Raw genomic sequence first — 21,561 nt, 5'->3', positions numbered from 1 at the left:
CTTTGGTGGAAGTTGAAGAAAGTGGTCCATGACAAGGCTCCAACCTGCAAAGCTGATCTGGCAACAGCAATCAGAGAAAGTTGGAGCCAGATTGATGAAGAGTACTGTTTGTCACTCATTAAGTCCATGCCTCAGAGACTGCAAGCTGTTATTAAAGCCAGAGGTGGTGCAACAAAATACTAGTGATGTATTGGAGTGTTCTTTTGTGTGTTTATTTTTCATGATTCCACAATTGTTTCCTCAGAATTGAGTGATTCCATAATTTTTTCCCTCTGCTTGGTCTGAAAAAAATTACCCTTACTGAGTACCACATTTTTAATCTTGATTTCCTTTAGTGTTTCTTAAAGCCCTAAAGTTGCCATTTGAAATGACTTTAGTTTTGTGCCATGTCTGTGATCTGATTTTTTTCAACAACATTAAACAACGGAATGAACATCCTCCGAGCCCGGTGATTCCATAATTTTTGCCAGGGGTTGTATATATACAGGACAGGAGAAGTGGTACTGTGCAGTATATATATATACAGGACAGGAGAAGTGGTACTGTGCAGTGTATATACAGGACAGGAGAAGTGGTACTGTGCAGTGTATATATACAGGACAGGAGACATGGTAATGTGCAGTGTATATATACAGGACAGGAGAAGTGGTACTGTGCAGTGTATATATAGAGGACAGGAGGAGTGGTACTGTGCAGTGTATATATACAGGACAGGAGGAGTGGTACTGTGCAGTGTATATATACACAGGACAGGAGGAGTGGTACTGTGCAGTGTATATATACAGGACCGGAGGAGTGGTACTGTGCAGTGTATATATACACAGGACAGGAGGAGTGGTACTGTGCAGTGTATATACAGGACAGGAGGAGTGGTACTGTGCAGTGTATATATACAGGACAGGAGGAGTGGTACTGTGCAGTGTATATATACAGGGTAGGAGGAGTGGTACTGTGCAGTGTATATATACAGGACAGGAGGAGTGGTACTGTGCAGTGTATATATACGGGCAGGAGTGGTACTGTGCAGTGTATATATACACAGGACAGGAGGAGTGGTACTGTGCAGTGTATATATACAGGACAGGAGTAGTGGTACTGTGCAGTGTATATATACAGGGTACGAGGAGTGGTACTGTGCAGTGTATATATACAGAACAGGAGGAGTGGTACTGTGCAGTGTATATATACAGGACAGGAGGAGTGGTACTGTGCAGTGTATATATACAGGACAGGAGGAGTGGTACTGTGCAGTGTATATATACAGGATAGGAGAAGTGGTACTGTGCAGTGTATATATACAGGACAGAAGGAGTGGTACTGTGCAGTGTGTATATTTTCTGGACAGGAGGAGTGGTACTGTGCAGTGTATATATACAGGACAGGAGGAGTGGTACTGTGCAGTGTGTATATACAGGACAGGAGAAGTGGTACTGTGCAGTGTATATATACAGGACAGAAGGAGTGGTACTGTGCAGTGTGTATATACAGGACAGGAGGAGTGGTACTGTGCAGTGTATATATACAGGACAGAAGGAGTGGTACTGTGCAGTGTGTATATACAGGACAGGAGAAGTGGTACTGTGCAGTGTATATATACAGGACAGGAGGAGTGGTACTGTGCAGTGTATATATACAGGACAGGAGGAGTGGTACTGTGCAGTGTATATATACAGGACAGGAGGAGTGGTACTGTGCAGTGTATATATACAGGACAGGAGGAGTGGTACTGTGCAGTGTATATATACAGGGCAGGAGTGGTACTGTGCAGTGTATATATACAGGACAGGAGGAGTGGTACTGTGCAGTGTATATATACAGGACAGGAGAAGTGGTACTGTGCAGTGTATATATACAGGACAGGAGGAGTGGTACTGTGCAGTGTATATATAGAGGACAGGAGGAGTGGTACTGTACAGTATATATATACAGGACAGGAGGAGTGGTACTGTGAAAGGTCTGTATATACTGAACAAGATGATTACCAGGGATGTTTATAGAATAGTTTTCTATGTGAGGAATCATCTGCAGATGGTTGCACTTGTTTTTTTCTAATGAAATTTTTACTTTCTATTCACGTGGAAAGAATTTGTGAGTTTAAATAACAGAATCGTCAGTCAATCACTTTCATGAAAAGATAACACTTAACTTTTTACCTTTAATAATCCACTTGTTTGTCAGGAATTGTGCTCTGTGGCGCTCGCATTGTTCTCCAAGGTCTCTGAAGCTTTCACATCCTTTACACCAGATTACAACAGCTCAAAAATCATTATGACTTGAAGGAACGCTATAAAGGAGAGCGAGCGCTCACTGGCCGAGATGGGGGAGGGGAGGGGTACTGTGAATACATCTGTACCACAGGCACAATCCCCGGAGCTGGCACAGCAGACGCAGCGCGTGTAATGCAGTCATGGACACTGAACCATTCATTTTAAGTAATTACAAGAAAAACTGAATTTCTCCTGCCAGCCCCGTCTCTGCTTTCTTGTAAGCCACCTGTATCTAAGCCCAGAGATAGGGAGCAGTAGCCAAATGGGTGCAGAGGTGCTGTACGCAGGAGAGTCGCCATTGTGAGTGCCAAGGAAGCTCTTCTATCTGGGCCCGTATACCCAAGTGGCCTGAAGACCATTAATGCCACATAAGAATACCACCGGATTAATGGCTAGTTGATCGATGGGGGTGCAGCACCTGGCGCCCCTGGCGATCAGCTGTTCCCGGTGTCGGACAGAATTGCAGTGCACAGCTCCGTCTAGTGTATAGTGGCCGTGGCCAGGTACTGCACATCCACCCCCTATCAAATCAATAAGGGGCAGATGTGAAGTACCCGGCCGCGGCCACTATTACGTCATTGGAGCTGTGCTGCTCAACTTTAACCGAGCAGTTCCGCCCCCACCGACATCGGGAACGGCAGATCGGCGGGGGCTCCAGGTGACGCACCCCCACGATTAGACATTGATGACCTATCCTAAGGAAATAGCAAATTACTTGCCACTCAGACGAATATGAATTCTTGTAATTTTAATTGCAGTCCATTATTTAGTACAAACAAAGCAGACGTTTCGGTCCTCAAGACCTTCATCAGTGTACAGACTGCTAAGGGAAGAAATTAAGGAAGATAGGAAGGACACAGTATCCTTAGAGATAGATTATCCAGAGCCGGTGGTAGCACTGTGTAAGGCGGCGAGATGAACACAGTATCTACAAAAATAAAAAGAAGCAATCTGTACACTGATGAAGGTCTTAAGGACAGAATCGTCTGCTTTGTTTGTACTAAATATTGGACGGCAATTAAAATTACAGGAATTTATATTCGTCTGAGTGCCAAGAATTTTGCTATTCTTATGGTTTTGGATCCTACTTGAGCATCATCTTCCAGTAGTGCTACGGTTTTTGTTCTCGGACAACCGCTTTAAGGGAATGTGTCATCAGAAAATGACCTATTGTTTAAATTAGGTTTTTAATGTTATATGTATTTTTAATAAATGGTCAGGATTTCTTTTTTCATATCACAATCTATTTTATTAAAATGAAAAACTCTGACTTTCTGTTGGGCACTTGGACATTAGCATCAATAGACTTCTTCAGACGCCATCTTTTGTATGGAAGCCTTCTTGGCATGCTCAAGGGCAAAGATCATTGTGAAGGAAAGGTGAGCTGTGATATTGTGAATGGTGGATCCTGCACTATTTACTGTGTAAAGAGATCCTTTCAACAGGATTATAATTAATCCTGTCTGTGATGACAATGAGACTACTGAAAAGTCTTCTGTACAGAACAGGAAGGAGTTTAGTATGAAGTTTAGAAATCTTGCAGTTTTCACACTGGCTTCTGTTTCTTTTGATTTTTTTTTTATTATAGAAAAAAAATCAGATTTTTTTTCTTCCTAACGTTTAACATAAAAACTTGATTTAAACAATAGATCATTCTAATTGGCAATATCTATTGGATATAGCTGGAAAATCTAAGGGTTGATCAGTCCTATACCCATATGTACATACATTTAATCTTTGGGACCATGATACCTCTCGTTCATACCCATCCTCATTTACTCCAGTCCCAGGAGCTTCCTTCCTTTTCTTGAAGCTTATATACAGCTTCATCCTTGTTTGGCTAACCTGAGAGAGGGATGTCAGATTAACAGATGTTTCTATGGCTCCTTTAATCATTGTGTTGGAAGGAATGGTTACAGTACAGCAGTGGCTTCTATACAATCGGCGTCTAACGCCCGCACAAGTGCAACATTGTAAAAAAAAAAGCATTCTTCCCGTAGACAATACAACGTCAGCTCGAGGAAACTGAAGAGAAGCAGCGAGCCCTTGACATACAAGGTATCAAGCTGGAGAAGGCTTTTCGAGGAGAAACAGGTAAATTACTTATAAACATGTTATGTTATGTCCTTAAGGTCAGGAGGATGCGTGAGAGGAAAGAAGATGGCACACGATATACAATATGGGGGCTGCAAGTGGCTGTGCCGACCTGGAGAAGACTAACACCACTTGCATAACCTCCATATCATGGCATTGATAAGGTGGCACATCTGACCATATAAATGTAAAAGGATACCCAAATTCAACCAGTTAGGGACCTGTCAGACCAACCATTGTGCACTGAAGCCCAGAGGTCATTGTTATACAAAAATGGGTTTATGGGATAGAAAGAAAAAAATCAAAACCATTAGCATCAGTAGTGACCGACCCCAAATCATGACAGCTTCATGCAATGTATTTACCCCCAGCTGATATCATTATAACATGGGAGACACGGGAGACACCGGGGGCAGCACTTTCCTAGCTCAATATTAGAGGACAAACCATAATTTATAGCAAGATAGAAAAATATGTATGAAAACATTTTACTTACATTTCTATCCTCTGTAGGGTTTACAGTGCAACATTTGCAATAATGTGCCTGCCTTGTATGAATATACCTATTAGGAGCCATTCTACCTATAACCCATTATATAAATTAATATATATATATATATATATATATATATATATATATATATATATACATATATTTTTTTTTTTTTGCTGGTAACAGCACTAGTATCACAACCATCCCCTCCAATCCCAAATATCCTCCCATGGGAACCCAGCCTAATACAGATCCAAAGTAATGGCAGAGCTCCCAGGAGATGAGACCCTTGAGCTTTCTAATAAAGAACAATCATATAGTAATTATATTAGGATTACTGGCCACCTCCGTATCACCTTCCCCACTGATGTCTTCCCTATAATTAGCACAGATTATCTATGTATATGCTCAATGAACTCTTGACCTGAGTGATGTCAAATCCGAAATATTAAAAGCTGTGATCTAATCAGATAAATGATTGATAACGCTCAGATATTGAAATGACCCATTAAAGCAATTGATTCATTATTTATACTGTGACTGTCAGAAAAATATAATTTATGACCTCCAGATATATGATAACCCTGAAATACAGGATAACCCCAGGATACATGATAACAATGACACATGGCCCCAGATACATAACAATATCGCCAGGTACATGATATCTACCCCCTCTATCTGGAAGAAATTCATAACAAAAACCCTCCTGATCCATAACAACAACCCCAAAATATATTATAAAAATCCCCAAATACATAAAAATCACCATGATATAAAACCTAAGGTACATAACCATCCCCCAGATACATGAAAACAGCCACTGATATAATAACGACCTCCTGATCCATAATAACAACTAAATACATGCCAACACCTAAGACATACAGTTATGTGCAAAATAATAGCAGTCTAACATCACTAATGTGTTTAATTACTGTTTTTGGTAGAAAAGATCATATAACATGGGAAAACAATCATGACTGGGGGTAGGCGAATAATGGGCAACCAACAGAATCAACAGTCACGACATGCACTCTGCTATTGGGTGTAATTTACTCATTTAATGAAAGGGGGTATTCTAATTAATAGCAGTGCAGAGTTCAATTAGTGAGCTCATTCATTCTGTGAAGAAAATGGTGTCAATTATGGCCCTTGTTTAAAGAAGGAGGGTGGCAAATGTTGTCCCTGTTGGTTTTAGCTCTTGCTCAGTGGGTAAAATGGGTCGTTCCATACATTGTACCGAAGGTGAAAGAACTTTGATCAAGAAGTTGATTGGAGATCGGAAAACACAAAGAAGTGCAGAAAATAATTGGCTGCTCAGCTGAAAAGGTTTCCAATACTTTAAAATGGCAAATAAAACCCAAAACATGTTAGGAAAAGAAATACAGCCATCCACATAGATCATAGAATAACAATAATGATAAAGAAGCATCCAATGATCAGCTGCCGGGAGATCAAAGAAAAGCTTCAGTTACCTGTGAGTTCTGCAACCATTAGAAGAAGCCAAACTACTTGCAAGAAACCCTTGTAAAGTACGATTGCTGAAAAAACACATGTTGAAAAGGTTACAGTTTGCCAAAGAACATATTGACTGGCCTAAAGAGAAATGGCGCAAAGGATGCAGACAGTTTTTGAGACGACCCATAAACACTGAATTTAAACTACAGTACACTGTGAAGACTGTAAAAGATGAACGTGCAAGCAGAATGGTTTGGGATATTTCTCATACTATGGAGTTGGGCCCATTTATCACATACCAGACACCATGTTGCCTTATGCTGAAGAAGAAATGCCCTTGGTTATGGGTGTTCCCGCAGGACAACGACCCCAAACACACCAGCAAGTGGGCAACATCCTGGTTCCAGACCAACAAGATTGATGTTAAGAAGTGGCCAACCCCTATCGCCAGATCTCAATTTGATTGAGAATTTGTAGAGTAACATCAAAAATTCTGAGAATGCAAAAGAACCATGGAATGTAGTCCAGTCAGCTTGGGCTGGAATATCTGTTCGCAGGTGTCAGATGTTAGCTGACTCCATACAAATTGCCTCCTCAGAGAAGAAGAGGACCCAAACTCTAGTGCCACTTATTGGAAGTAGCAATCCTAAAAATCAATATCGACCTTTTAACGAGCTTTGCCATATGACCTAGGATAAAAGCCAAACCAGAATCTCAATTTGCAGACAGTGTTTCGTGGTGTTGCCCCTCATCTGTGCAAAGTATTAGATCTTATTTGGCTAGGTGAGAGGCTTAAGGCTGGGATCTAAGGGGTAAGTTTCTCCTTTGGGAGAGTAACATGCCAGGCCTGGCATGTCAGGGTGGGGAGACTTATACACCATGCATGCTCCTCAGGGAAATTAAATATGAGGGATTGTTCTCATGGACTAGGGGGTTGCCAATATTTTTTTCCAATACAGGGGGTTATCAGAGTGAGGAGACTTAAACGCCATGCATGCTCCTCTGGGAAATTAAATATGCAAATTGCCTCTTCAGAGAGGAAGAGGACCTAAACTCTAGCATCACCTATTGGATGTAGTAATCCTAAAAGTCAATATCGACCCTTTAACGAACCTTGCCACATGAATTAGGATAAAAGCCAAACCAGAATCTCATATTGCTACTTCCAATAGGTGGCACTAGAGTTCTAGACCTCTTCCTCTCTGTAGAGGAAATTTGCATATTTAATTTCCCAGAAGAGCATGCATGGCTTATAAATCTCCTCACTCTGATAACCCACCATATTGGAAAGAAATATTGGCAACTCCCTGGTCCATGAGAACAATCCCTCCGATAACAACAGCCTAATACATAACAATCCCCACGATACATAACAGCAGCCTGATACATGATAAGAACCGCCCTGATACATAACAACATCTTGATACATGATAATAAAAAAAACATGATACATAACAACATCTTGATGCATTATAACAACCCTCCTGATACATAAAAACAGCCTGATACATAACAATCCGCCCCGATTCATAACAGCAGCCTGATACATTATAACAACCCCTTGTTAGACAAGAACAACCTATAGAAATATGATAACCCCCAATTTCTTGATCAGAAGTAGTACGATAACCCCAGCTCTTAGATACTTGGTAAAATAGATAGATGGACAGAGAAGCTAGATTAGCGAGATAGATGGATTATCTTTGTATTCCTTCTCTATGGATACTAATTGACAATTCCCTCAGCCCTGAGATGTTACATTCTCCCCTACCCCCCACCATAAATAGCAGTAATGTCATTTCCACCATTAAGGCCTCTTTGAGCTGATTGGGACGCAGCTGATTATTTGGCTAATTGTGAAATGTGTCTTTTCAGGCAGACATAAGAGCCGAGTGTCGCTGATAAATGAGAGTAATATGTATTAACCGGCCAATTAACCCATTACAGGCGACATTTGTACTTAGCGGTGTCGTCGTTCTGGCGTGGTTCATAGTCAGACAAGTTAACAAATGGTTTAATTATGCTACAAGGTTACAAATCTGATTTCAGCTGCTGTACTTGATATTAAAATGATATGAATAAGTTGGAATTTTAGACATTTCTTCTCCTCTGAGGTCATGATGACATGACTGGTTATCTATATCCAGCATCACTGTACCGCTACAGATATGACCATGAGCCCTGATCTCTAGAGCTGACAATCTAAAGCCAGAGTGATATGGAGCTATTGCTTTTCCATGTCCCACCAACAACCACCAAGTCCACAGAACCACACAGATGACGCCAAATGGCACTAGAAGTTGTGCCAAAGAGATCGAGGCAAAAATCACTGTTTTTTTTTTTTCTTTCACTGTTGTGATGAAGTGTAGTCGCTGGATGCAGTATTGTTTGATCCCAAAAAAGCATGTAGGGTGGTGATATTCAAGTGCTATGCAGAGCTGTTATATGGGCACTATGTGGTGCCATTATTTGGATGTTCGATGCTACTAACTGTGTGATTTTCTTGCCGTTGTTTAGGAAGGTGGAGAATGCCTAGAGACTTCCACCGTTGATATGTGTTTGGGGTTTTCCCTAAAAGAATATGCTCTTAATGTCTGTTACGCAGGAGTCCCACATCCATTTTCAAATCCTCTGTATACTTAAAGATTACCATAAATTTGTACTTTTTTTCCTGCTGTAAATGCCGCTGTTCTCCTCAATCCGACGTTGTTTTTCTTTTGTTCCTGCGCCTCTCCGTTCCTGAGATATGGGCCCTTCTTTTCTGTATATGAATCTAGTCTTGTTTTCCAAGTGGGCATGGTTCCCAAGAACACACCCACAGAGATGAGTTGAGGACCTTGCCCACTTGGCTAACAAAACTAAATATACATATAGGGAAGAGGAGGCCATATCTCAGGAATGGAGAGGCACAGGAACAAAAGAAAAATAGCGCCGGATTCAGGAGAACAGCAGCATTTACATCTGATAAAAATAATCAGATTTTTTTTACACCCTGTTCATATTTATAGCAAGTGGCATGTCCTCTTTATTAGAGATTTGTGCGACCATCTGGATGCAGAGGCTGTGGATTCCTAGAGGTCAGTGGATCCCTAGTTCTCCTAATGGTAGTGTTGCCAAGAACCATATTTTTTCAGGTGAGGCGGCCGCTGCCTTCAGACGGAGATTGAATGGAGAGGTGGCCGTGCTTGTGTAGTGCTTTCTATTGAAGTTTATTAGAGCAATGAAAATGGATTTTATGGGATTAGTGGTCTCCACCCCACCTGTTGGCATGGTGGGGCATGAAGATTTGTGGTCCCAGAGGCGGCATCTCAACCTGATCAGATGTTTATGGCATGCTTTTTCTTTTAATTAGTTAATATAAATTTTTCGTCCCCGACTAAACAACTTCATTGCCAGCTGAAGCAACATTGAGCCCCTATAGGTAAAAAAAAGAATGATCCAAATTTCACATAAAGGAGCTGAATTAGGAGGGAAAATACTTTGTATTAATGTAGATCTCAATAGAAAAATATATATTGAATTCTGCATATAATTGCATTTTTTTGCGGTGCAGCGAGATCTCATCCCTGCTTACTCCAGAACATATCAGGGCTTTGGGTGTTATTTTGCAGTTATCATTCGACTATGGCAAGGGTTAAGATCCCTCTTATGTCTGTCATGTATAATAAGGCCGGCGGCTCAGTCATTGTCCTGTGCTTATTAAATCAGCCTTGTTTCATCTGTAGTGATACATTTCAAATTGCTCTGTAAGTAATGTTAAGATAATTAGAAAATTATCGCGGCTGAGAATAACGAAGCGAGGAGACGGGGCTCCGAACACAACTTCTCAATAACATTTATGCAGTTTCGCCTCTAATAATTATGGTAGCGAGGAATGAAAAGATCCTTTGTTGCCGCCGACATCCATTTAGCAGGCGGACGAATTAGCCGAGAACATCCGTGGGTGAGACAAAATGCAATAAAGTCCTAAAGAGAAGATGAGCCGCTCACAATGGGCCGGAATTATGGCCGAGTCTCTCGGAATCATCTCCAAATCCTGTTTTATGAGAGGGACATGGAGGCCTTTTTATGGCTTTATTTTATTATTTATTTCATTTATTATTATTTTTTATTATTAAAATACAAATCTTTTATTACATATATATATATATTTTTTTGCACTTTGTATTATTAAAGCTGAGTTCACCCCACATTGTTCTTCCTACTCGAAACTTGTGGGACTTTTATCCGTTGCAAAAATTATGGAGAAAAATGCCCACGAAGATACTTCAGGAAAATCCCAACCAGAGTTTTTCTGAAGAGTCTTAGCTTTGGAAAACTTGACAGGCCTAAAAGACGCCTTGGGTACATGCCCTAAAGGAGGTCAAGCAAAGACTGAAGTTTTCTTCATTCAAGTCAAAGAATGCGTCGGAAGCATGTCTGAAAAAAAAACACCAAACAAAATGCTGAGTGTGCAGGTGAACGTTGCGTCAACCCAACCAAATATTTCTGCTCTGGACACTGATAAATGTACCATAAAAGTAGTCAGAGGCATCAGTGCAAATTATGTAACAGATCCCCCATACCCCACCAATGAACCATGAACCATAGCTATATAGATGGCACCAGGACCCAGTGCTGTGCTCCTAAAGGCAACCAATGCAGGGGCCCAAGAAAATCGGGGGCAAATCCTTGGTTGGCTAAATACCAAGTCTTCTTACTCCAGAAGTTAGGGGTCTGGCATCGATATACCCTGGGCTGGACCAGACCCCTTTGATCTTTGCAGAGGGACCCTTTCTCTTCCGGTGTATCCCTACTTCCAATCTTGTGAAAATACATATAAAAAAGGTACCAAGTTACCATTATTTTTTAATTATTGGATGTCAGATTAAAAGGTAACTTTTTTAAAAAAAATTGTTTTGTACTATCAGTAAATTTTACTTCAATGTTGACCCTTCCTCCCATCACCTGACGGAACAAGATGAAAAAAACAAATGACTGGAACATGCGCATACTAAACTGTTTATCAGGGCAGTAAATGCATTTCATGCAAACTGAATGTAAAAATGTAAAACAGCTGCCTAACGCCGAGTGAAGCCGCGTAACTGGTGTTATTCCTTCTTCATTTCTCTAACAGATTCAGACGCACAGGATGAGACCCGGCTCCTGCACGACTGGTTCCAGCTCGCCCTAGAAAAGAGTAAATTGAATCGTTACGAGTCTGAGCTCCTATCCGTGTAAGTTTGGTGGCGCTCGCCATCAGTATGTACAATGAATCCTTAGGGATGGGGGGGGGGGCGAGAAACACAAGGAGGACAGGAAATATGGGAACCTATTAATTTTGGCCATCCGCACAGGTGTATATTGTCTTTCCACCGCATGCAGATCTTATTACCGCACTAAATTGAGGCTTTAACTCCTCGCATAGATTGTGCTCATTAGCATAGTGAGAGGGAAAGAAATAATATGCAACGCAAACAGCTACAATCCCTTCTTTCCACTTCACCCGGAGACTGCGAAACCAGAGAAATAAACATTTTATTTATTTTTCTTTTAAACCCGGAGGCTACAAAACAGATTTGTAATCTCGGGCGCAGCACGACTAACGAGGAAGAGGTAGCGCTTCCATTTAATATTCACACGGCAATAAGTGCAGGGTTAGGCGCCACACGTCCACTTACATTTATTACATAACCTGGTTATGTGTTACCCCAGATGGTTGTATTTTAATTTGGGGGCTGTTTAATGTCTTTTTTTATTATTTTTCTCTCTTAAGGTACGTTCACATAAACATATTTTTGATCCATGTGCAGTTCCATAGCACAGACACGGAACAATTATAGCTTATGTGACTTGCCACATGGATCTCAGGTCCACACGGGAAAAAATGCAGGATGCACTAGTTTGGTCCATTTTAAGGACCAACCTGGTGCATGGAAAAAAGGCAGTTCCTGCACCATTTCGCTATCTAGATGAGCACACTGAGCTACTTATGTCTGCAATTTGCAGATATGATTGTATTTTCTTACACCCATCTAATCCCAGTCTTATGTGCACGGGCAGAATTGTGCAGAGCTATAATACTGCACCCAAAGACAGTTTTTCTATAAACTTATAATAATGAGTGGCACATTAAACACCATATGGCAGCACACCTCCACAGTACAAAGCCTCAGAGATGTCGCGCGCGACCATACTACCTTCAGCACATTGCCAAATGTCCTTTTAAGACAGGCCGAGACAGTAGACAAGCCCCCACTGATCCCACCGATAACAGACCAGTGTGCGGTAGCGTTAATCTTTGGCGCAGTTTTTTAGTTTATTTTTACATAAGGAAACTGGTGAACACTGTTCCTGAAAGAAAAGGAAGTATGAATCGAAAAAAAAAAACCTATTGGCTAGTGTGATCTTTTTTTTTTATTCAGATCATGACATTAGGAGAAAAAAATGGCAAAAAATTATAATAATTTAAGACAAAAATCTGATTTAAAGATAGGTCACTTTTCAGATGATCCTTTAAAGTAACAACCCATGCCTGATCATGTCCTGCACACAGATGCATGGTCCGCTACTATGTAGCACACTCTTTTCCTGTAACACGTCCTGTGTGAAAAGGATATGCTCAGGATGGGTTTTCAGTTTCTGGATGGAAAGAAGAATCTTCCCATCTTGAATATGATGTAGAAATTAATTCTTAATCATTATTGACACAATTGTGATATATGGAGGATTCTTGTGCTTTCCACAGAGCGAGAGAGTTAGAGCTGGAGGATCAACAGGGACGATTAGAACAAAAACTTCGAGAGAAGATGATGATTAACCGTAAGTTTATATAAATTGTGTGTCAGATTGCAAAACCCAAGACTGCCAGGTTCAAAAATCTCTCACATAGTTCTGCTTGTTCAGTGTCTGCAAAGAGCTTGTCCTGATGTACAGTCATCTGATACGGTAACAGAATTTAGATATGTCACTTATATAGCGCCATTAATTCCACAGCACTTTACAGACGTCATCACTGACCCCATGGGGCTCACAATCTAAATTCCTTATCAGTATGTTGCCTGTCTTGTATTATAAGAGCTCAACTAAAGTGAAAGTCTCCAATTCATCAAGGGACTCCACCAGCAGAATAGTGAGTGCAGCTCTGGAGTGTAACACGGTATCAGTACAGGATATGTAATGTAATATATGTACACTGATTCCTCCAGCAGAATAGTGAGTGCAGCTCTGGAGTAGAATACAGGATGTAACTCAGGATCAGTAATGTAATGTATGTACACAGTGACTGCACCGGCAGAATAGTGAGTGCAGCTCTGGAGTATAATACAGGATGTAACTCATGATCAGTACCGGATCAGTAATGTAATGTATGTACACAGTGACTGCACCAGCAGAATAGTGAGTGCAGCTCTGGAGTATAATACAGGATGTAACTCAGGATCAGTACCAGATCAGTAATGTAATGTATGTACACAGTGACTGCACCAGCAGAATAGTGAGTGCAGCTCTGGAGTATAATACAGGATGTAACTCATGATCAGTACCAGATCAGTAATGTAATGTATGTACACAGTGACTGCACCAGCAGAATAGTGAGTGCAGCTCTGGAGTATAATACAGGATGTAACTCAGGATCAGTACCAGATCAGTAATGTAATGTATGTACACAGTGACTGCACCAGCAGAATAATGAGTGCAGCTCTGGAGTATAATACAGGATGTAACTCAGGATCAGTAATGTAATGTATGTACACAGTGACTGCACCAGCAGAATAGTGAGTGCAGCTCTGGAGTATAATACAGGATGTGACTCAGGATCAGTAATGTAATGTATGTACACAGTGACTGCACCAGCAGAATAGTGAGTGCAGCTCTGGCATATAGCAATATATATTGTAAATATCCATATAAGCACACACATGTAGGTATAATATTAAGGAGCCTTTTGCTATGTATCCCTCTACAGTTCCACTTCTTGCTGACACCTTTAATTTATCTCATCAGCGGCACTCAAAGAGGAGAAAGACGTTGCAGAGGAAGAAGAAATATTTGCAGAGATGATGAGAGTTATCGAGCAGAGGGATCAACTTGTGACTCGCATTGAGGAACAAAGACTCCGGGAAAACGCAGAGGAGAAAAATCTGTTGGACATTCCCCTACCCAAAGACTGCCAGCTGAAGATGACCACCATCAACAAGAGGTTCATTTAAAGAGATGGCATTCAGGTCACAAGCCAGAAAGTGTTATATTGTGATCTGTACTGCAAAAGATCTGCTGATACATTGTATATTCCTCATCGGGCAGGAAACAATATGGACAATGTCACTGTATAGAGAATAGTCTGTTTTTTTCTGATTAGTGCTCACCTTGTATATTTGGATCTATGAACAATGTATCTTGTGTTGACGGTTTTATGGCTTAGGAAAGAGGGGGGAAATATTTATTTATTTAAATCTTCATGGACCAAAGACCAAGAACCATACAGACCATTAAATCAGAGTTTGGATGTTTGCTATTGGATGCCCCTGGATGACGGCTAACGTCAGGACACCAATGATAGTGTCTATATTTGCCAGTGTCTGTTACCGTTTTTTGATGTGGACTTTGGCACATTACTAGAAATATTGTGCTTCCTGCAGTATGTTATGAAGTCCTGTGAATCCCATACATGCCTATATATATAGATATATTGGCACATACTATAAAAAAACACTATAAAAGTAAATATTCATAGCACTACTATCACTTTTGCAAACCAAGAAATTTATTATGTAAAAACAGCCCCAAAGTGCACATCTTCATTCATTTTCAGATCCCCTGATAAGAAAGTTTGCAGATTCAAGTTTCAGATTTTTCTCTTGTGAGTATCTCTCCCGGTAATATAGGCTGGATGTGAGGTCTGTGTGTATCCAGAGTGCTGCTGTCTTCATTAGTTCATATATCAGCACAGCTTCTATCCTGCACTTATTTCCTCTTAGCCTTTTCCTTCATATTTGTAGCCTTTTTTTTCTCTTACATCCCTGAAACTGTAGATACTTTCCCCACCTCCTTTCCATATTTTAAGGATGTGTATAGATAACTCTCTCCTACTCTTTGCTGCTATTTCTAAGGCTTTGTTTCACACAACCAACATTTACAGCCTGAGTAGGTAGATTGTGTTCAGGACAGGGGACCCTTGGTTAAATTTGGACATCATGTTTAATGCTGAGAACGTGAATGTCGGACGTATGAAACTCTGGGAGAAGGGAAGAGGAGAGCAGAGAGAGACATCAGAACTGAGCCGGAGCTCTGATGGATTTATGACATTTTTACATAGGATTTACTGACATTTGCAGCAGAAAAAAATGGTAGAAAATTTTTAATGGAGACCAATTTAGAGAGTTGTTAACTTTGCAATTAGGAAGCAAATTAACAATAAAGAAGAATTCTGCAAATTACCCTGCTGTGCTAATAAGGAGGAAGCGGTGAGGTTACCGGACTAGCCTCAAGCAGCTCTCGTGGCATTGAGCTTGTCTTATCTCCATTCTCCTGCCCGGTTATGCCAAGATGGCGTCTTAGGAAGTGACGGTATATATGTTCACACTGTACAAGTATTTGGGCATTTTTATAGAAAAGAAGTAAAATGCTGCAAGCGTAATATGTTTTTTCTTAAGAACATGCCACTCTCTTTATATACAGTGATCCATAGGAACGGTACTAGTAGCATTTCATAATGTGTTAGGTATGAGGTTCCTGCACCATTTCCAACTCTAAGTGTGAATGATGCCTACATGATTAAATAGAAAATAGGTGGACCGCACCTTGGTCCTTAGCTGTAACTAGCAGGAGGCAATTTATTCCTTTCTGTAATCTCACCCTCCATATGCAGCACAGTTTTAAAAGGGAAAATATATGATTGCTGGCAAAAAAAAGTGGCGCAGGCTCTCCCACTGTGCGCCATTTTGGGTGCATATCCCTCTACACCATAGAAGAATCCATACACGTCTCCCAAATTTGCAGTTTCAGGAAATGAAGGGAATTTGGGAGTAATAAAAGGTAATAAGGGAAATGTCACAATGGTCAGTCCTGCAAGTACTGAGGCAGCCGACCTCATAGATGAGAAGCGTGGTGGGAAGATGGCAACATTATTTTTATTTTTTGTCTCTAAAGCTTAAAACTGTATTGAAAAAATCGGATACCGATATTCTTTGTATTTCAATTCTTCAACATTCTTAAGATCTCTGTTTGCTGCCAGTGAATGGAAAAACTATTTTCATTTGTAGACTAAATCCCGTCCTAAACATGTGCATTGCTCATTAGACTGAATTCTGATACACTATAACAAGCAATGTGTTAAGGGTTCACATTGTGAGGTGGATCCTCTAAGCCCAGGGTGGGCACACGGATCCAGAGTTATGGAGTGAGTACCTGAAGCACTGAAGGCCGCAGGCAGACAGGACACAAAAAACGCCAAGCCAAGGCAGGCAGAGGTGGCCAGGAGCAGGCAGTGGTGCACAGACAGAACCAAGAGTCTTAATTATAGATGAGGGAACCTGTGGAAGTTCCCGTGGAAGTTCCTGGTACCCGACCAAACTTTATGTCAAAAGTTTGGTTCAAGTACTAGAACTTTACGCGAACTTGAACATGAACCCTAACCCCATTGAAATGTATGGGGACCCAAACTTCAGAGCTCTAAAATATTCCCTCTCTCTCGAACTTCCCCCGGAACTCCGAAGATTAAAATGGAGTTCCGTGAGAAGTCCGTGTTCAGAGTTCAGCACTGGACACTAAGTTCCTGGTACGAACCCCGAACTTTAAAATTCGGGTTCACTCATCTCTAGTCATAATACCAAGACCCAGGTGTGTTTCTTGGTTGGCCTTATATAGGCCTAAGTCATGGGATCCATTTGTAAAACCTGGCGTGGAGCATTGCAGGGGGCGGCAGCCATAGGGGAAGGTCATGGAGCGCTGCCGAGCAGAGGCAGAAGGGTAACACCCTGTAGATGTGTCCATTGAAAAAGGGTGCAGGTATAAAACAAAATCAGGATATTTCCATTCACTGTCAGCAAGTGGAGATCTGTGAGATATTGAAACAACAGTGTATTAGAAAGTTGCATACATTTTAATTACTTGTATAATAAGGATAATAATAATCAGAAATGTGAAATCCACTATTGGAGGGGTCGTCTAATCTTCCTTCTTCAGGAGCGCACAGCTCATCTGTCTGCCAGCTTCTTGCTTGCCAGGGGGCAGTGAGCTCTTGATGATTGACTGATCAGGATAGTGTGAACTGTGCTCTCCGAAGCTGCAAATCTGCCTCTTCGACTACCATCAGAGGAGCGCAGGGGCACTGAACCAAACAAGCCGCATAGCAAACAGCTTGTAAGTGTGAGCTCTCTGCCTAGTAAACCAGCAACCGCAGCAATGAGTAGTGAACTATATAATTAAAAAGCCTCCTGTTCTTGAGAATGTCGAGGATTATTAATAAGAGGTAAATTTCAGAGTTGCTTGTTTTAGAACTTGAGTAAGAAGTTGAGACAACCCCTTTAATTCCCGAGCGTGGGAGCAGATACTACAATACAATAAATATGCACCATAAAGGGACCAAGATATTGACAATATATCCCTAGTATAAGTCATCAATATCAGATCTGTGGGGGTCCACTACCCTTATTACTCTGGTGATACCTAGGACTACAGAGCAGGAACAGAGCCGCTCCATACGCCATGCAGTGGCCGTTCTCAGGTACTGCAGATGGGATCTTATTCACTTCAGTGTTACACACCGGTCTCCAATAGTGTTTCTGCTTCTTACAAGGAAACATCTTCATGTCTTTTATTTGTAGCACTGCACAGACAAAATATAATGTTTATTTCATAATACAATCATACAGATCTCTGCTAGAAACTGATAGCCCCATATGGCTGCCCCATAAAAGCTGTGTATATTAGTTATTGATTGATTATATGTCATTTGATTCTCAAAATTGCAAATCAATGTGTGTTTTGTTACCAAATTCTCTGTCACAAAATTTCACAATGCAAACTGAATCCTTGGCAAATTAATTCATCTATTGCATGGTAAGGGCTGAGGAATGGGTATTGGTGGCCAAACTGGAATATTGACTTGATCACTACATTCATTTGTCATTGGCTTATTGAGTTTTCCACTATATTATAGAAGACAGTATATATTTATTTTATAGTTGAATTTTTAGCAAGTCTACCAGACCAGCAAATTTTGTCAGGGCTTTGTGTATGCGGGTTACCAATATATTCTTATCTGGGGGTCTGGCAGTGACTTATTCCCATCTCCCCAATGAAAACACATGCCAAACTGGGAATGCATCCAGGGGCGGATATACCATTGGTGCAACCTATGCAGCCACACGGGGGCGCAAGAAGTGGGGGTCCATTTCCACCTCCAAAGCAGCTTCAGTCACACATTTTTGGCTGCAGATGCCCATATACTGTGCGGTCAGACCGAAGAGGGTCCTATGTGCATCTATATATTTTTCCATCTGTAGCTTATAGCATGTGGATGAGTTTTAACTGCATTATTTTTGGGGGGTGAAATAGTTTTTTTGTTGCATTTTTTTTTTTTTTTAATCCACAGCATATCTATTTTTTTGCTCAGAATTAGAGCGGATTTCACCTTTTTGGAATGGAAAACTGCAGATTTTGTTGCAGAAATTTCTGCGACTGGACATCTGTTCCATTCATCTGAATGGGACTGTTTCAACTGAATAGAACTTTCTGAAACAAAATCAGCAGCAAATCCACAATGTGTGAATTTACCCAAAAAAGGTGCAATCTGCACCAAATCCGCATGTAACTTACAGGTTCTGCTGCAGAAAAGCTGCAGATATTCTATGGATAAATGTGCATAAACTCCACAAGGCATGAGCCCAACCTAAAAATCAGATGCCAGATGAGGTTATAGAATTACAATGCATCTGTAAAGAATGGATGATATTCCATAACATGGGAAACTGTAAATGGTTTTGTAAGTGAATAGTAATAAAAATAATAATATTATTTCTATAGCGCCAACATATTTTGCAGCACTTTACATTTTAGAGGGGAATAATAGCTGCTGCTGTAAAAAAAAAACGGATTGTACATGCAGGTTTGCAGGTAGATATACATAGGATCCGATTCATTAAGATTGTTTTGCACGCCAGTCTTAATTCAGAGCATCTTGCTCCAGCTCTTTCTTCATTAAAAGGCATGTATTTTGTAAAAAAAAAATAAAATCCTGCCTACGTAATAAGCCATAGATGTCCACAGATAGTGTACATTAAAGCTCAGAAAAATCAGTTAATTCCTGTAGTCCGTGCAGATTGAGTGACACAGATTTGCAATAGCTTCTTTTGAAGCCGCGCGAGGGAGGAAACAGGAGATATCTGGGTTAATGAAATGTATCATTGTGCACATAAAAGGATTCATTCTATAGGAGTAACTGATATCTGTAAATGCACCTGCTCCAGCTTTATATATGGCACCCGGAGTAAAAGTAGATCTTTTTTTAACTTTTATATAAAGCACTGAATATTTTTGTTGTTGTTCTATTTCTGCTTAAACTGTAAAAAGTTGGGGAGGTTATGTGACAAGGGCAAAAGTGGCATCAAGAGAGTTCTTATAAAGTGTAGTGAGGCTTTCCATAAAAACCATATACAGTAGATGTATATCCTTAGGAACCCACTGATCACACATTGAGGGTCTATCCTGACTCCCATTCTGCAAAATTCTGTATTTTAAACTTGTCGCCGTGCCTAGAAAAACACTAAAGAGTGCAGGAATTCTGCTTATCCAGAAGGTTGGAAACCCAGTCTTCATAAGTTGATGATGATTTTTCCTGTATAACCCCATATAATAAAAAGTTCAGCAATTCTCTTATACACACTATAGGGTCGATTCATCAAGCAGTTCATACCAGATGTCCGACGCAAAACTTTTTGAAATATCAAGTTTTTTTGTGCACCTATCAGAAGTGCAAAACAAAATAAAAAGTATGCATGACTTTTGCTGTTTTTATGCCAACAGTTTGAAAAAAGAGTCAGATCTTGGCTGGAGGGGGATGTATGACCGAGGGCATCTGAAATTTGTTTTCATTTATGCCACAGAGGTGATGTATATTTTTTCATTGGTGCATGGCAGCTGAAAGATGCAAAAAAATTCATTAAGAGATGCATGCCTTATAATGAACCAGTGCATCTTACTCCACTGCAGGGTTCATCAAGACTGGCATACAACCAAAGTTTTGATACATTGGAGCCCATGTCTCTTTTCCACATTAATTTTAAAGACTACTGCTTTCTTCAGTAGATGGAAAACTGTACTGCTCAGGGTCTATGCATTGCGGTTCGGTCTTGGTCCGATTTATACGGTTATCCGACTGCGCCCTTAGACTGCTAATACCAAAAAAATAAATCAAAAGCCTCATCACTAAACAAACATTTAAGTAATTTAATCATTTAAAGCGACTAAGAGTCACAAAAACTAATGAAATCTTACATAAACTCTAGTTGGAACCAACCAGTAGTATAAATCCATATGTTTTATTAGTCACAAAATATATTTTTATTATATACAAATAACCAGAAAAATGCTTAAAAAATTACCCCATTGAAAACTAGATGGACAGTGTGGAAAATAATATGCAGAACACTGGCGAAAGTACAATAAATATAAAATAGTAAATTAAAAAAACACACACACTAAAAGTTGTAAAGTTTTTTGCTTAAAAAAATTTGCAAAGTTTCAAGCACTTTTAAGACAGTTCTGGAAAATAAAACTGGTTGATGAATTGGGACCAACGTTTTTTAAAAAATTGCTGAACTTTCATTATACAATAATACTGCACACACAAAAAAACAACAACAACATTTTAAATGAAATATGTACATAGTTGTGAGTTTATTAATGCTTTATGACCAAGGCACCCTATTGCAAGCTGGGCACAAAATATAAATTATCTGTAAAGTGACAGAAGACCACTTTAAGGCCGAGGGCACTTTGTTCATTTGTGCTTCATCATAATTTTACCATGAGTGTTACCTTAAATCAGCTACGTCTGAACCATAGTCTTCCGCAGGTTGCTTCTTTTAGTTATTACCTTGAGTGACACCAGAAGTATTTGACCTACTATAGAAAACATCCTGACTTTCTTTATGTAACGATTTTTTTTACCACTGTTATAAGGGATTGTAACCACTTGGGGCAGCAGTGAGTTCACTGTTAGTATATGGACTGTGATAATAGACTGAACTATGATTTCTGTGCTGC

The 21,561-nt window shown here is 40.2% G+C and overlaps 1 protein-coding gene across 11 annotated transcripts in view; it reads left to right on the top strand.

Annotated features, from left to right (window-relative positions):
• The window catches only part of MICAL2 (microtubule associated monooxygenase, calponin and LIM domain containing 2), a 255,023-nt gene extending 235,523 nt beyond the window's left edge, over positions 1 to 19,500 (top strand). For 10 of the 11 annotated variants that reach the window (XM_073658276.1, XM_073658278.1, XM_073658281.1 and 7 more), the window contains 4 exons: positions 4,268 to 4,361; positions 11,432 to 11,531; positions 13,043 to 13,116; positions 14,299 to 19,500. In XM_073658276.1, the coding sequence (XP_073514377.1) occupies positions 4,268 to 4,361; positions 11,432 to 11,531; positions 13,043 to 13,116; positions 14,299 to 14,504 (474 nt within the window). In that variant the 3' untranslated portion in view covers positions 14,505 to 19,500. Of the gene's footprint in view, positions 1 to 4,267; positions 4,362 to 11,431; positions 11,532 to 13,042; positions 13,117 to 14,260 lie in introns of all 11 variants that reach the window. The other variant, XM_073658277.1, reaches the window with a different exon arrangement.
• The last annotated feature ends 2,061 nt before the right edge of the window (positions 19,501 to 21,561 follow it).

Source organism: Phyllobates terribilis, unplaced genomic scaffold, assembly GCF_046119375.1.
Source record: "Phyllobates terribilis strain yellow unplaced genomic scaffold, ASM4611937v1 Scaffold_13__5_contigs__length_258822181, whole genome shotgun sequence".
Lineage (NCBI taxonomy): Eukaryota > Metazoa > Chordata > Amphibia > Anura > Dendrobatidae > Phyllobates > Phyllobates terribilis.
This window is presented reverse-complemented; position numbering and strand designations above follow the sequence as displayed.